Source organism: Labrus mixtus, chromosome 6 (genome assembly GCF_963584025.1).
Source record: "Labrus mixtus chromosome 6, fLabMix1.1, whole genome shotgun sequence".
Lineage (NCBI taxonomy): Eukaryota > Metazoa > Chordata > Actinopteri > Labriformes > Labridae > Labrus > Labrus mixtus.
The window spans coordinates 25,213,244-25,227,611 of NC_083617.1; the positions used below are offsets into that span (position 1 = coordinate 25,213,244).

A 14,368-nucleotide genomic window follows, 5' to 3' on the forward strand; every position below is an offset into this window, starting at 1 on the left:
GAGCTAAGGCGGGTTTTAAGCCTCCTGACAAACCGTACAGTGTGTGCCGATCGAGACATGAGCTAATCAGACCTATTTGTTTTTTTGAACCAGGCTGTAAACATGTTAATTTCTACTTTTCTAAATGGGTGTGTATGTGACTTCCTGTGCTACTGTAGCAAGCCTCTAGTGGACACTAGCCGAACTGCAGGATTTTGTACTTCAGCTTCGACTTTTTGGCACAATTTATTTCCGAGGCACACATTTGCGACCCACTGAATGCGGCCCCGTCACCCACTTTTGGGTCCCGCAGCCAGCAGTTGAGAACCACTGCTGGGAGCGCTCGGGCTGGTTTGAAGCTTCACACAGAAAGATGTTTGCTTGAGATCATCCATTTATGAAGACACGCAATACACACTCGCACAAAACTCCTGAAAACTTTCAGAATTTTTCCTCCCTGTCCCCTTAGATAATTTTCCCTTTGAAGTTGTGTTGGCCTATTTTGAGAACACAGCAGAAAATATTCCAAAAAATGTATCGCGAAGGAGCAGGAAGGCGTGGTGAAGTTCATATCCTGTGACCGGCTCACAACCGTAGACCTGTATCTGACTGCAGGACCAGTGTGATCCCTGTGCATGTAATCAAACTGCTTCATCATGTTGTCTGTTTTTCAGTATGTTTGTAAACTTCACATAACATTTACATAAATTCAAATCTTTCATTATAGCGTTGGACTGTGTTGCTTTGTCTGCCACTTCTGCATCGTCCATTTCACTTCATGTCTTCCCTCCTGAGACGCCCCCCACCTCCTGTCCAATGGTAAAGTCACACACTTTGGGGTGCATGTGTTAAAAAGGAAGTTTGCCTGAAATGTTATAAACATTTTCAGGAGTGCATGTGTGGGAAACTGGTTTAAGTCGTGCCCTGCCACCCACATTTTTCATGTTCATACGTGTTTTGGATTTCCCTTCCATTCTGTTAATGTGTGTGTGTGTGTGTGTGTGTGTGTGTGTGTGTGTGTGTTTCATCTAGGTGGTATTTCCTGTTTGCACACATCAAAGAAGAGCAGCGTCTGCAGTATCATACAAACACATTCAGGCCTAAGTCATCACATCTCACCACAGTGTCTGGTTTACTTCTGCTTTAGTTGTTTCCTCTTCTGAAGGCAGCTATGCAGAGACAAACACCTCTCTGAAGCAGGAATACGATCTGCACGACCTTTTCTGTGTGACCTGTCCCAACATGACGCTCAGAGCGAGGCTGCTGTGGTCATGTGGCATCCATTTTAAACAGGTTGTTAAATATAATGCCTTTCTTATTTCCAGTGCTTCTGTTCTCCTCCAACAAAAGTCTCCAACTATGTAAAATTAAATTTTCTGACGAGTGCAAACCTGCCTCACCAGCACAGTTTAAAAATGTGAAAGTCTATTTTAAAACAACAGAAATGTGAAGACACAACCCCAGAAAACAAACAGGACACATGCTGCAGATGCCACCATCACCAGAGAGAGGATTTTGCTGTTTGTATTTTTTACAGATTTATGTTTTTCTCTGCAACTAAAAAGATAATTTTCGGGGGCTTTTTGTCTTTAATGGATAGGACAGCTGAAGAGAGTCAGGACATGTTTGGAGGATGGAATGAGGGATGACATGCAGCAAAGGGCAGAGGTCAGATTCGAACCCACTGTGGCCTCCGTGCACGGGGCGTGCAACATAACCGCGAGGCTATCCGACGCCCCTCTCTGCAGCTTTTGTGCCTTCATAGCTGCAAAGTCAGTGTTTCCCCTAGGTTTACAGCGTTGGGGGGGGGGTGGGGACAAGCAGACATGCCGACACAGCGACACAGCGACACGACGACACAAACACTTGAAGGAATCTTGATGTTCATGTGTTACTTTTAATGACAGCTGTACTTTTCTATCAGAAAGGTGTCCTTAAATTACTTCTTTCCCTGATTTCCGACTCTATCCACTATCATATCCCTACAATAAAGGCATAAAAAGCCCAAAAATAAATCTTTTTTATTTTTTTTACTTGACCTTCAGGGGGGAGGGGGGGGGGGGCTGCCCCCCTAATATAATGGTAGTGAAAAGTGATGTACAACCAGAATACCACCTATTCAACCCAACTGTCAGTGTAACCAAAGTAAACATTAATACAGACCACACTGAGAAGATCAGTCCCAGTTTGCCAACCAGTAAACAGAGCTCGTCAGCATGCGTGAGAAGATTCAGGCATGTGGTCTAAAATCCAAAAACTTTGGAATTGAATTGGTGAAATAAAAGTGGCGACATAATAAACTATATCAGAATGAAATGATTTTTACAAACATTAACCAGCAAGTTCTGAACAAACAATCAGTAAGATGTGTAGTGATTGAAATGATAAAGTGACCTTACTATATGATCAGACATTAAGGAAACATGCTATGTTGAAGTGCTGGCTTCTCTGACAACAATGCAGCAGCCAGTATGTCCTCCTTCTAACTTTACATTCTGCTCCTGAATGCTCTGGATTTGTTTGGACCAGAGAAGGTAGGCGCTTTTAAGGCCCCCCCCCCACACGGCCGTTTTGGACGCCCCTCAGTTTGTCAGATATGAGAGCAGTTATCAGAGGTGCTAAATTATTTCAATATGGACATCAGATTACCTTGTGAGTTAAATCTGCTTGCTGCACAGAGAGATATTTGAACTTATTTGAAGCTTATTCGGGCGTTAATTCTCACTTTCTATATCCTGAAATCAGAAGTTTGTTTGGACTTTTCAACTTATTGTGGCCTAAAATAAGTGAAATTAGATATTTTCGACTAGAAATTACGACAAACACATTTGCTAAGATTGAGTTTTTGCAGTGCAAAAGATGAAACCATGTGTTGTTTTTCAATCCTATAATAATGCCTCATGAATACCAATCATTGTTTAAAATGTAGAAGTCAGTTGAGTTCACAGTTGACATTGTACAACCTGCCATGTCGGCAAGTCGAGGCTAAATCAGACGCCCGGTGTGACATTTAAATGTCTTCATTAAAACCTTCATTGTTCAGGTATTTATAACGACTGTCATTTAATCCACATGTTTTTAACATCTGTGATACAAAGTGGTATCAAGAAGAATCAAACAGTTAAATACCAAAACACTCCCTCGCTCCCTCGATGCTCTGCTGAATGAAAGCCATCTTCCTCTTGTCTACAGCGGCGAGGACAAACGAGGCCCTCAGGGGCCCTCAGGGGACCAGTCCCATCATTGTTCCACAGCTGACACACAAGCAGGGGGATATGGGTGTTCCCCTTCCCAGAGGTTTAAGATGTCAGGGCAGAGCATGGTGTGCTGAGGTGGACCATTGTCCCCGATCCCAGGGGCGGAGGAGGAGGAGGAGGAGGAGGAGGAGGAGGACGCAGGTGGAAGACGACGACGACGCCGACGCCGATCGACCACAGGAGGTTCGAGTCTGTGAGGAAGAGAAGGCGAGAGATCCAGAAGAGGGGAGTTGAATCGCTCTCCCCCCAAAAATACTCAAAGACGACCGGGGGAAATATGCGGTGAGTGTTTTTAATGTTTCACGTCTTATTTTACTGTTGAATGTTTCTCTGTGTTTCTCATCAATCTGCTTTTTGTTACACAGACCTTAACCACAATAAGTATTATAGTTTTCATTATCTTTACTTCATGATCATTTTTAAGAATATATATAATCAAGCATACAGTCTTGACTTAGATGTTAAAGAAGATGGTTTAATCATGGTGGACAGATGTCATTTTTTGATCAGAAACAAATTTTACTAAAAGCAAGATTAAAAAAAAACAATTCTGTTCAGTCTAAAATCTGTGTTTTTAGAGTCACAAAGCTGGCTCTCTTTTCACTTGACTGGATCATTATGCTAACTTTGCATAGCCAACCTAATCTGGATGAGGTTATGTTCAAAGTTCCGGCTTTAAATCATCAGAGAAGCATCGTGCTTACTTCCTTTCATGAAGTGTGACCTGATGATGTACGTACTTTGTGGGCAGCTAATACAACATGTGTTTGGAAGCATACTGTTAGTGATGAAGGGGCGGCTGTGGCTCAGTGGTAGAGTCGTCATTAACTGGAGGGTTGGGGGTTTGATCCCCAGCTCCTGCAGCCACACTTCGATGTGTCCTTCGGCAAGACACTTAACCCCAAGTTGCTCCCACTGCTTCATCGGAGGCGTGTGAATGTGTCTGAATGGATGAGTTACTTCTGATGGACTCTTTACTCAGCAGCCTCTACCATCAGGATGTGAATGTGTAGGTGTGACCTGCAGCGTAAAAGAGCTTTAGAGTAGTCAGAAGTCTAGAAAGTTAATTACAAGCTCAAGTCTATTTACAATTGAACCTGACCCCGCCCACCCCCACCCCTCTCTCCTTTTTTACCTGTGATTAACACTTTACATTTCAGCAGTGTATCCTACATTAGAAGAGGGTTGAGTGAACAGCATCTCGAGACACTTGCTTACTTTTTTATATCTGCGCCTAATATCCTGCAAAGTTTGAGTAACAGGTCAGGTGTTGAGGAGGACAAAAAAGGTTCATATCACAGATTCAAACAGATCAATACATGAACATGACATCTATTTGACCTCATACTAAATTAATAGACAGACCAAATAGAAGATTCTACCAGTGCTGCTGAAACCATGTGTATCACTGTTAAAGTTGAAGAGGTGTACTGTGTGTGTGTGTGTAGCTGTTTTACTAGAAATTAACAGGATGCAAAATCTGATTATTGCACCCTCAAGTTACATTTCTGCACCCTCAATTGAGTATACGCAAAAAAATAACAATATTTATTTTTTATGATAAGTAATCAAGGCTTTCAAATGTCAACAGTGAATGAGAATCTGACCTGTCCGTTCACTGGGGACCCATAAAGGGCCTTTCAGATCGGAGTAATGATAGACTGTCAGAGGTGGTCTGAACCGGTCTTGATTTAAAATCTGGAGTCTGTCCACTCTGAGACCGAGACATGACCCAGTAAAAATGCTTTCGTTTCCGAGAAGAGACCTTCAAAAAGTGTTCTTGAGACAGGTCATGAGACCAAGATGGATTTCAAGTACTACAACACTAATTGGTTCACAAAAATCATAGACTTCTAAACCAGAACATCCTCTCTACAGAAATTTCTGACACACAAGAGTTATAGAAAACAAATGCCAAGTGTTGTTCTCAGACTTTTGGAATCCACAGTGTTCCTAACTTTTCACAAAGGTGTATTTATTACCGAAGATGATGGAGTTTGTGGCAGCTGTCAAACTAATCACTGTTCTAGTTACAGTCCCTCAGGAAGGCTTGACTGGACGGTAGACAGTTATGTATTTATGACAGGAAAGTCTACCTCCGTACTCTCACTGACCTTTTAGGAGCGTCTCCTGGGACACAGATAATAGTGCTGCATGGCCTGAAGGGAATACTGACATTAAGACCGTAACCCAGTCAGGAAAACAGGGATTGTTTGTGATTCACTCAGCTCAACTACTTCTCGTCCGTTTTCCTTTAAAGTATCGGGATGACTGACAGACATGAACACAGCACGATAGGTTAACGATTTGACATGTCATACTAAAAGGTGGTGGTTCTTTGAAATAGATTAAACAAGTTAACCCCAAAAATCCTTTAATAAAACTTTATTTCAGTCTTATAAAAATGCAGATGTTTGTCCAGTAAATGTCTGCATCAAGGAGCTTGTGCCGCATAGTTCAGGTATTCTTAAACCATTAGACGGTGTGGTCAGAGACAGAGGTCAAATTTATTGTTATGGCAGAATGGGGTCAATCTGTAAGACATTTACTGAATTCAATTTTAAAAAAGTGACCTTACTATATGATCAGACATTAAGGAAACATGCTATGTTGAAGTGCTGGCTTCTCTGACAACAATGCAGCAGCCAGTATGTCCTCCTTCTAACTTTAGATTCTGGTCCTGAATGCTCTGGATTTGTTTGGACCAGAGAAGGTAGGCGGTTTTAAGGCACCCCACATGGCCGTTTTGGACGCCCCTCGGTTTGCCAGATATGAGACCAGTTATCAGAGGTGCTAATTTACTTTCTATATCTTGAAATCAGAAGTTTGTTTGGACTTGTCAACTGATTCAGCTATGGAAGTGGGCAAGAGAGCTGGTTCAGATAGAAGTGATTGTACCCGACCTAAAAAGCCTCTGCATGTTTCTCATAAGCTCCACGAGCAGAAACGTGCTCAAACTAGGATCAATATTGGAGATGCTTTTGAAAAATGGAGAGAGGTTAGAACACAGAAAGGTTTACAAGCCGATGCAGAGCTGGATAAACACTGAAGCTTCAGTGTCCACCACATGGCAACATATGTGCGTTGACTCTAGAGCGGAGGGGGCGGGTCAGAATGATCCAATACTTTTTTTCAGTGTTGCGTCAGCTGTAAACAATAGAGACTCATCCCATTGTGCAGAGGGGTTAAGGTTTAGTAAGAGAGGTGACACATACTCTGAAATCAGGTCAAATTAAGACCTGCCTTCCTTTTTTTTAAAAACAGAGCTGGATGAAATTTCAAACCTCATGTAATCTACAGCGATATCCTCCTCTGAACCAAAGCCTCTCTGACTTGTCTGGAGTTACATTCTGTGCTGAGGATGATTCTGTTTATTGACCCACAAGGTGAGATTTGTTTTGCAGCAGGAGCCCACAGAGGACATCATGAACAGTAAATTAAGATTTAATACAAACAAATTATAAAGTCACAGACAAAAAGATAGCACAAAATAAAACATCAGAAATAAAATCAGTCAAGAGCTCAACGTGGAGTTGTGCAAATGTGCAATATTAGTATAAGAAGAGCAACATGTTGGCTAATTGCCATTTAGTCTATGACGGTAAAAGAGAGCTGGAGTCTGTTAGCCTTCCTCACAGGTGCCCTTAAACGACGGCCTGAGGGTAAAAGTTCAAACTCACTCTGACGTCGATGATTTGGGCAGACCAGTATTGCATTAGCTCTTCTCAACTTTCAGTTAAAAAAAGGTTTATAAGAAACAAACAAACAGTGTGATGAAATCATGACTGGATAGCTTGGCTAGGATTTTAACGGTTTTGCAACCTTAAAGCTCTCTCGTCTGTTCTAAAAGCTTAAAGGTCACATACTCTCCTCCTCTTCAACCAGTGTTAATGAGTCTCAGAGCTCCCCAAAACATGTCTGTGAAGTTTCTTGTTCTAAATCCACTCTGATCCTGTATTTGATCATGTCTATAAACCCCTCTATTTCAGCCCTGCTCAGAACAGGCTGTTTCTGTGTCTGTACCTTTAAATATGTAAATGAGCTGTGTCTGACCACGCCCCCTCTCTGGAAGGGCTTGGGTGTACTCAGGCTTTCTCGCTCCATGTCCTATTGTTTACGGTGAGAAGGCAGACTCAGAGGGCAGAACAAACACCTAGCTGTGGGAGTGTCACCCACCTGGGGGAGGGGTTACTGCCCTTTGTGATGTCATATAGGGAAAAATCTCCAAACGGCCTGTTTGAGCACACATTTTCTGAAAAGTGGAGCAGGCAAAAGATGGAGAGGATGGACTTTTCTCATCATTGGGGGGTTTGTAGACAGACTAGGGACACATATGTATTAATGCTTCCCAAAGACTAGGCAAAAAAATTATAATGGAGGAATAGACACATAGCAGGATCTCACTCCAGAGTAAAACTTTATTAACACATTGACAGAATCACTTACCGGGCGTGCCAAAGAACAGAGATCAATTTCTCATACGTTTTTTTTATCACTCTAAAGGTTGATTGTCATGAATGTCTTTCATTTGTCGTCACAGGTTTCCACTCCTCTGGCTGATAGGTCTACTTGCAGGGCTGGAACACTGCTGTGCAGGTAATCCTACCTTAAATATAACTATCAATACTGCTACTACTGAATTATAAATACCTTATAAACATATTTATAAAGAATAGGCTGACACATAATCATATTCATTTTTCTCTCTCCAGTTGCCGACCTGAAGGACTGCGTGGCCGCAGGCAGCAAGTGTCACCCTCAGGCTGAGTGCTTGAAGGTCCAGAACAACTTCACCTGCGCCTGCCGCATGGGTTACCAGGGCGACGGTCTGCTGTGCAGTGACATCGATGAATGTCTCAGTGGCCTGCACGGCTGTCACCGGAGGGCCCGCTGCAACAACACCCTGGGCAGCTACAGCTGCGTCTGCACCGATGGATATGTTGGAGACGGCACCAACTGCCAGGACATTGATGAGTGCCAAAAAGAAAATGGGGGTTGCCATGCCAACGCCCTCTGTACAAACATTGAGGGGGGGCGACAGTGTCAGTGTAATAATGGATTCCGGGGAAACGGCTTCCAGTGCTCTGATATCAATGAATGCGCTAACCAAAGAACTTGCCACTGGAACGCCACGTGCACCAACAACCCTGGGTCCTACGTGTGTACATGTAATTCTGGATATAAGGGCAACGGAAACTACTTGTGTCTTGACATAGATGAGTGTTCAGAGACTCCTCAGGTGTGTTCTTCTTCACTCGGCTACAGAGGCTGCAAAAATCTGCCCGGCTCTTATCGCTGCACATGCAGCACGGGCTTTGAAAGTAACGGCCAGAACTGTGTGGACATCGATGAATGTGCAAGCAACATCTGTAGTCTGTATGCAGACTGTGTGAACACCATGGGATCATACCGGTGTACCTGCGATAGTGGTTTTGTAGGAAATGGATTGACATGTGCCGACATAAATGAATGTATTGATAGTAATCAGTGTGACTCCAACTCTGTTTGCATCAACCGGCTGGGGAGTTACGAGTGCTCCTGTCTGAATGGTTTTGTAGGAGATGGCCGACTATGTGAAGACATCAATGAGTGTGAAACACCAGGCATCTGCCCGTCTGCCACTACTTGTGTCAACACTGGTGGGTCGTATTACTGCGACTGTGGCAGTGGCTTCATCTTCAATAATTCCAAGTGCCAAGACCTGGATGAGTGCATGGCAGGCCGCTGCAACCCTGATGCTACCTGCACAAATTCCCCAGGCTCCTTCTCCTGTCAGTGTGCTGCAGGGTACATGGGAGATGGCTTCACCTGTGATGATATAGATGAGTGCTCACTGGCTAAGCAGTGCCACTCTAATGCCCTATGCATGAACCTTCCTGGCTCCTATAACTGCACCTGTAGTGTAGGTTACTCTGGAGATGGAGTGATCCAATGCAATGATGTAAACGAGTGTCTGGTGAATAATGGGGGCTGCAGAAACAGAGCTACATGTGTCAACAACCAAGGTTCCTTCTCTTGCATGTGTGAGTCAGGCTTCATCCTGGTTAACCAGACTCTTTGCCAGGATATAAATGAGTGTGAGGAAGTGGACGATCGATGTAGAGTGAACGAAGAATGCAAGAATATGGATGGGTCATTCGAGTGCCCCTGCAGAGTTGGTTACTTCCGGCCTGCCAGCAACATGGACTGTGTTGATATGGACGAGTGTAAAGACAGTCCCTGTCATGTCAATGCAACATGTCTCAACACCATCGGGTCGCACACTTGCACCTGTAAGCGAGGCTTTTCAGCAAATGGCACCCAGTGTGAAGACATTGACGAGTGTTCTGGAGGGGGTACATGCCATCCACGGGCGCTATGCACTAACTTCGTAGGGGACTTCTTTTGCTCCTGTCAGCAGGGATTCATGGGGGATGGCTTCTCCTGTAAGGATGTGGACGAGTGTGCCCTCTCTGATACCATATGCTCTGCCTTCTCAGCGTGTATCAACTCCCCTGGTGCCTATGTCTGCTCATGTTTGAATGGCACAGTGGACTTCAATGACACCTGTGTACAACCCAGTCCGTTGTGTGACCCCGTCTGCCACAGTCGCGGCCTGTGCCACCAATCACCTGCTGGATACCAGTGTGTGTGTGACCTGGGTTATGTGGGGGATGGGCTGACCTGCTCTGATATTGACGAGTGCCAGCAGGAAAATATTTGTCCTGCAAATGAAACTGAGTGCATCAACATCCCAGGATCCTTTTCCTGTGTCTGCAAAAGAGGCTACGCTCTCAATGGAACAAAGTGTTTCGGTAAATCTTTATTGTTACTTTCTAAGTGATTAAATCTAAAAAAAACTCAACACTGAAATTACATCATCTTCGCAGGTCAGCACTAGAATTACTAGTCAGTTAACAAATCATTGTTAAAGGGCCTAAGGGTAACTTTGGCTTGGTCTACTATTATTTACAGTCTATGAAACAAGCTCTATGAATGAAACAAACACAAGTGGAAGGTAAATGTGAGATTTCTTTGGCTTTGATCAACTGTGCATACTAAGAGTGGCTCATAACCTATTTTAATTCTAAATAAATGCATGTAGTCTCAGTGATGACACAAACTGGTTTCTGAAGAGGCATTTTTGAAGCCCAATGGTGGCGGATGCCATATTGGAAATGCTGACCTAATCAAACTTTTGATCAATCCAGAAAGTCCAGGGGGGCTTTAAGTCTCCTTGAAAAACAACCACAACATGGTACATCCACCTGTCAGTCAACTCAGCCAAGCCCTTCACCATGCAAATGTATGAATAACACTTTGGCTTAATAAAATAAGAAATGGGCTCACTGAGGTAGCCGCTTGATGCTAATCAATACCATTTGGGCAGAAAGGGAAGGAACATACCACTCAAATATATTCACTCAGTCCTCCAGGTGAGAGAAAGATTTAAACAAGACATGTCAGTTTCAAAATCATGAGTCCATCTCTTCATCTAAAAGTCTGATATATTTTACTTCCTGTAAGCATTCACCAAAATAAGTAGTTTGTTTCTTTTCAAAGTTTAATTTATCTCCCCTTTCCGCTATCTTTCTAGATGTGAACGAGTGTGAGACAGGGCAGCAGGAGTGCAGTGAGTTTGCTCAGTGTGTCAACACAATTGGCAGCCATTCCTGCCTCTGTCTGAGTGGCTTTACAGGTGACGGGAAAAACTGCTCAGGTGTGTATTAACTCCTCATTATAAACTTGTATTTTTCCCGATAAGTGGGCACTCCTTTGAGCTCTCTTTTAGCATAATTTGGGGCTTTTTGCCTGACACTGTCCCATTTTGGATAAATTATAGACTTTGATGAGTGCCAAGTCCAACATGGAGGATGCCACCCAGCTGCCAGCTGCTCTAACACACTTGGATCTTTCTTCTGTGCCTGCCCGCCTGGCATGGAGGGCGATGGCTTTGACTGCCAGGATGTGAATGAATGTGGGCAGAACTCTACCCTGCCAAACAACTGCAGCTCCCAGGCGTCGTGCCTCAACACAGACGGGTCCTACATCTGTCGGTGCCGGGATGGATACCAGGGTGACGGCTTTGTTTGTGATGATATGGATGAATGCCAGCTGGACACCACCTGCAGCAGAAACATGTCGTGCAGCAACACTCCTGGTTCTTATGCATGTTCCTGTATCTTGAGCGTGGTGTATGAAGAGGGTACATGTGTGAGTGAAGACACCTGCCTGAATGCTAGTAAGGTCTGCCATGCAGAAGCCAAGTGCCAGCCACATCAGGGCTCCTTCTACTGCCAATGCCAAGACGGTTACATAGGAAGTGGCACAGAATGCTTGGATGTGAATGAATGTGAACAATCGGAAAGTGAAGTCTGCCCTAGCTTCTCCTATTGCTTCAACACCAATGGCTCCTATCTCTGTAACTGCTGGGAAGGGTTTCAAGACAACGGGACACATTGCCAGGACATGGATGAATGTTTGATGGGAAACTTCACTTGCCCCAACAACAGTACCTGTTCTAACACTGAAGGGAGCTATGAATGTACCTGTGTAGACGGCTTCTCTGCCAATGGTTCCCTGTGTTTGGATGTAGACGAGTGCTCCCTTGGTGTAATCCAGTGCCCTGATTCCTCCAACTGCCTGAACACAGTTGGATCTTATGTCTGCGAGTGTTGGGAAGGATACCGAGGCAACAACACCGTCTGTAGGGATATAGATGAATGTCTGCACAACTCAACCTGCCCTGAATATAGCACGTGCATCAACACAAATGGAAGCCACCAGTGTGTCTGTGATGCAGGGTTTTCCAGCGTTAATGACTTGTGTGTGGACGTTGATGAATGCAGTAACAAGGGCGCTGGGGATCTTTGCACCAACGGCACTTGTGTGAATGCTATTGGCTCATATTACTGTGAGTGCAAGAAAGGATTCTGGAGTAACGGGACAGAGTGCATGGATGTCGATGAATGCTTGTCCTCCCTAAACTCTTCAGTGTGTCAACCCTACTCAGCATGCATCAACACCCCTGGCTCCTTCCGTTGCCCCTGTAATGAGGGGTTCATACTGAATGGTACAAAGTGTCAGGATGTGGATGAGTGTCATGATCCAAATGGCACCCCTTGCCCTGAACACTCGTTATGTAACAACACAGCAGGATCCTTCTTCTGTCTGTGTTCACCTGGGTACAAGCCTGTTAGCCTGGGCTGTGAGGATATCAATGAATGCAGTGACAACACCACCTGTCGTTTTGACCAGGTGTGCACCAACCTGCCAGGGACATTCGACTGCTCCTGTCCGCTGGGGCATCACGAGGAAGAAGAGGCATGCGTCGACTCCAATGAATGTGACAATTCTCCATGCCACCCCTTGGCACGATGCTGGAACACCCCTGGCTCCTTTTCATGCCACTGCCCACTCGGCTTTGCTGGAAATGGCTCCTGGTGCAAAGACGTGGATGAGTGTGTCGCCTTGACCAAACCGTGTCACCACCTCGCTCGCTGCTACAACACCCCCGGATCTTTTGTATGTGTGTGCATGCCCGGTTATGTAAGTATCGGGCCTCAGTGTGTCGACTTTGACGAGTGCCAAGAGGATAACGGGCAGTGTCACTCAGCTGCCACCTGCTCCAACTATGCAGGAGGTTTTAAATGCTCCTGCACGCAGGGCTGGCATGCTACCAAAGACAATGGTCATGGAAAAGAAGGATGTGTTGATTGGGATGAATGTGCATCACCCAAAACATGTCCAGGACAAACATCCTGCACCAACCTGCCAGGGACTTACAACTGCTCCTGTCCCCAAAACAGCACAGTGTGCAGAAAGATGCTGCAGAATGGTCAGCTATGTTAATCACTCTGTTCAATATTTATACGTACCATGATTAAGTCCTGCTGCTCTATCAAGCTTGTCCTTCTAAAACGACTCATTATGCATTTAACAGGTTTTGATTTAAGACAAAGGAAAGCAGACTTCTTATTTGTAGCTAACTAACCTCAACTTTGCAGACTGAATTGAAAGCCTCCGGTAGCTTTAGGGTTATCCAGCTTGCTTTTGAAGTTGATGTGAGCTCAGGGATGTAATAAAGGGTCTCAAATATATCGATATTGTTTAGGAAGCAATCTTTTTCCAACTCAGCGATCTAGACATGCTGAGGATGGCTTCTGGAGACAGGATAATCACCATTTGAGCAATTCTTAAATGTTTGCTTTTTTGGTTTTGAGAAGCATAAACAGGGTCACCACCTCCAACACACGGCTCCACAGTGCAGGGGAATATACTGTTTGTGGTGCTTGAGTTATAAATGCTAAAGCTGAGGTTCTACTAATTTGCTGTTTATCCGCTGCCTCACCTTTATCCATGCTTTTACCAGCAAGCATCTGCTTCCTTTTTGTCAGGTGGACAAAATATTGACCAGCTTTGTTTTTCTGACCAGAACCTGAAAATCCACACAATACTGATTCTCTTAGTGAGACCACTTAAAATAGCAAGCGGTCCCAGACTGCTTAGTTTAACACAGTTTCATTTTTGATTTGAGTTCGAAACATGAGGAGGTACTTGTGTTTTTAAGTAACATAGATGGTATTGTTATTGGTTTGTCGACTTAGATCTTTTCAACTAGCCCCACGTAACTCATAATTCTGAGATAATTATGTAGTTTATTCAGAAAAAAACAGCCGTCTGTAGTTTAGTGTCTTCACTATCCACTTTGGTTTTAAACGCTGGTAGCTAGTGTTGTGATTATGTGTCAGTGAAGAGGGCAGCGATAGGCTAGCTGTCAGATCATCCTCCTGAGAACACAAGAGGAGCCCTAGTCATAAAGCAGATGCATGGAGAGCTGCCTGGGTGAAAATAATTAGTCCCTCTGGTGCCCTTCAGTGCGAGGATCCAACTTAGAAGCTATTGAAGAGGTCTGAGGCAGTATGCATAAAAAGCTTTTAATACATCAGGGCAACAGATCCATAAAAACATGTTTCAGCCATAGAGGCCTTCACCAGGACACCTACTCCTCTGAGTGCCTCAGACCTCTTCAAAAACAAGAGGAGACCCGCTGGACTGAGACACAGTCTGATGTGCTTTATTTGATTTAAATAAAAAAGTGATGACTTTGGTAGCAAGCTAACAGAGTCAACCAACTGTCCAAAGTGAAACCA

General features: G+C 44.3%; 2 protein-coding genes across 2 annotated transcripts; both read left to right on the forward strand.

Annotated features, from left to right (window-relative positions):
- The first annotated feature begins 1,617 nt into the window (after nt 1-1,617).
- LOC132976086 (fibrillin-2-like) lies at nt 1,618-10,946 on the forward strand. The gene is made up of 5 exons (XM_061041021.1): nt 1,618-1,751; nt 3,336-3,518; nt 7,777-7,832; nt 7,949-10,030; nt 10,813-10,946. Exons 1-5 carry the CDS (start codon nt 1,618-1,620, stop codon nt 10,944-10,946), a joined length of 2,589 nt encoding a protein of 862 aa, XP_060897004.1.
- A 207-nt stretch (nt 10,947-11,153) lies between these two features.
- On the forward strand, nt 11,154-13,067 carry LOC132976087 (latent-transforming growth factor beta-binding protein 2-like). The gene has a single exon (XM_061041022.1). It carries the CDS (start codon nt 11,154-11,156, stop codon nt 13,065-13,067), a length of 1,914 nt encoding a protein of 637 aa, XP_060897005.1.
- Nucleotides 13,068-14,368: the final 1,301 nt, after the last annotated feature.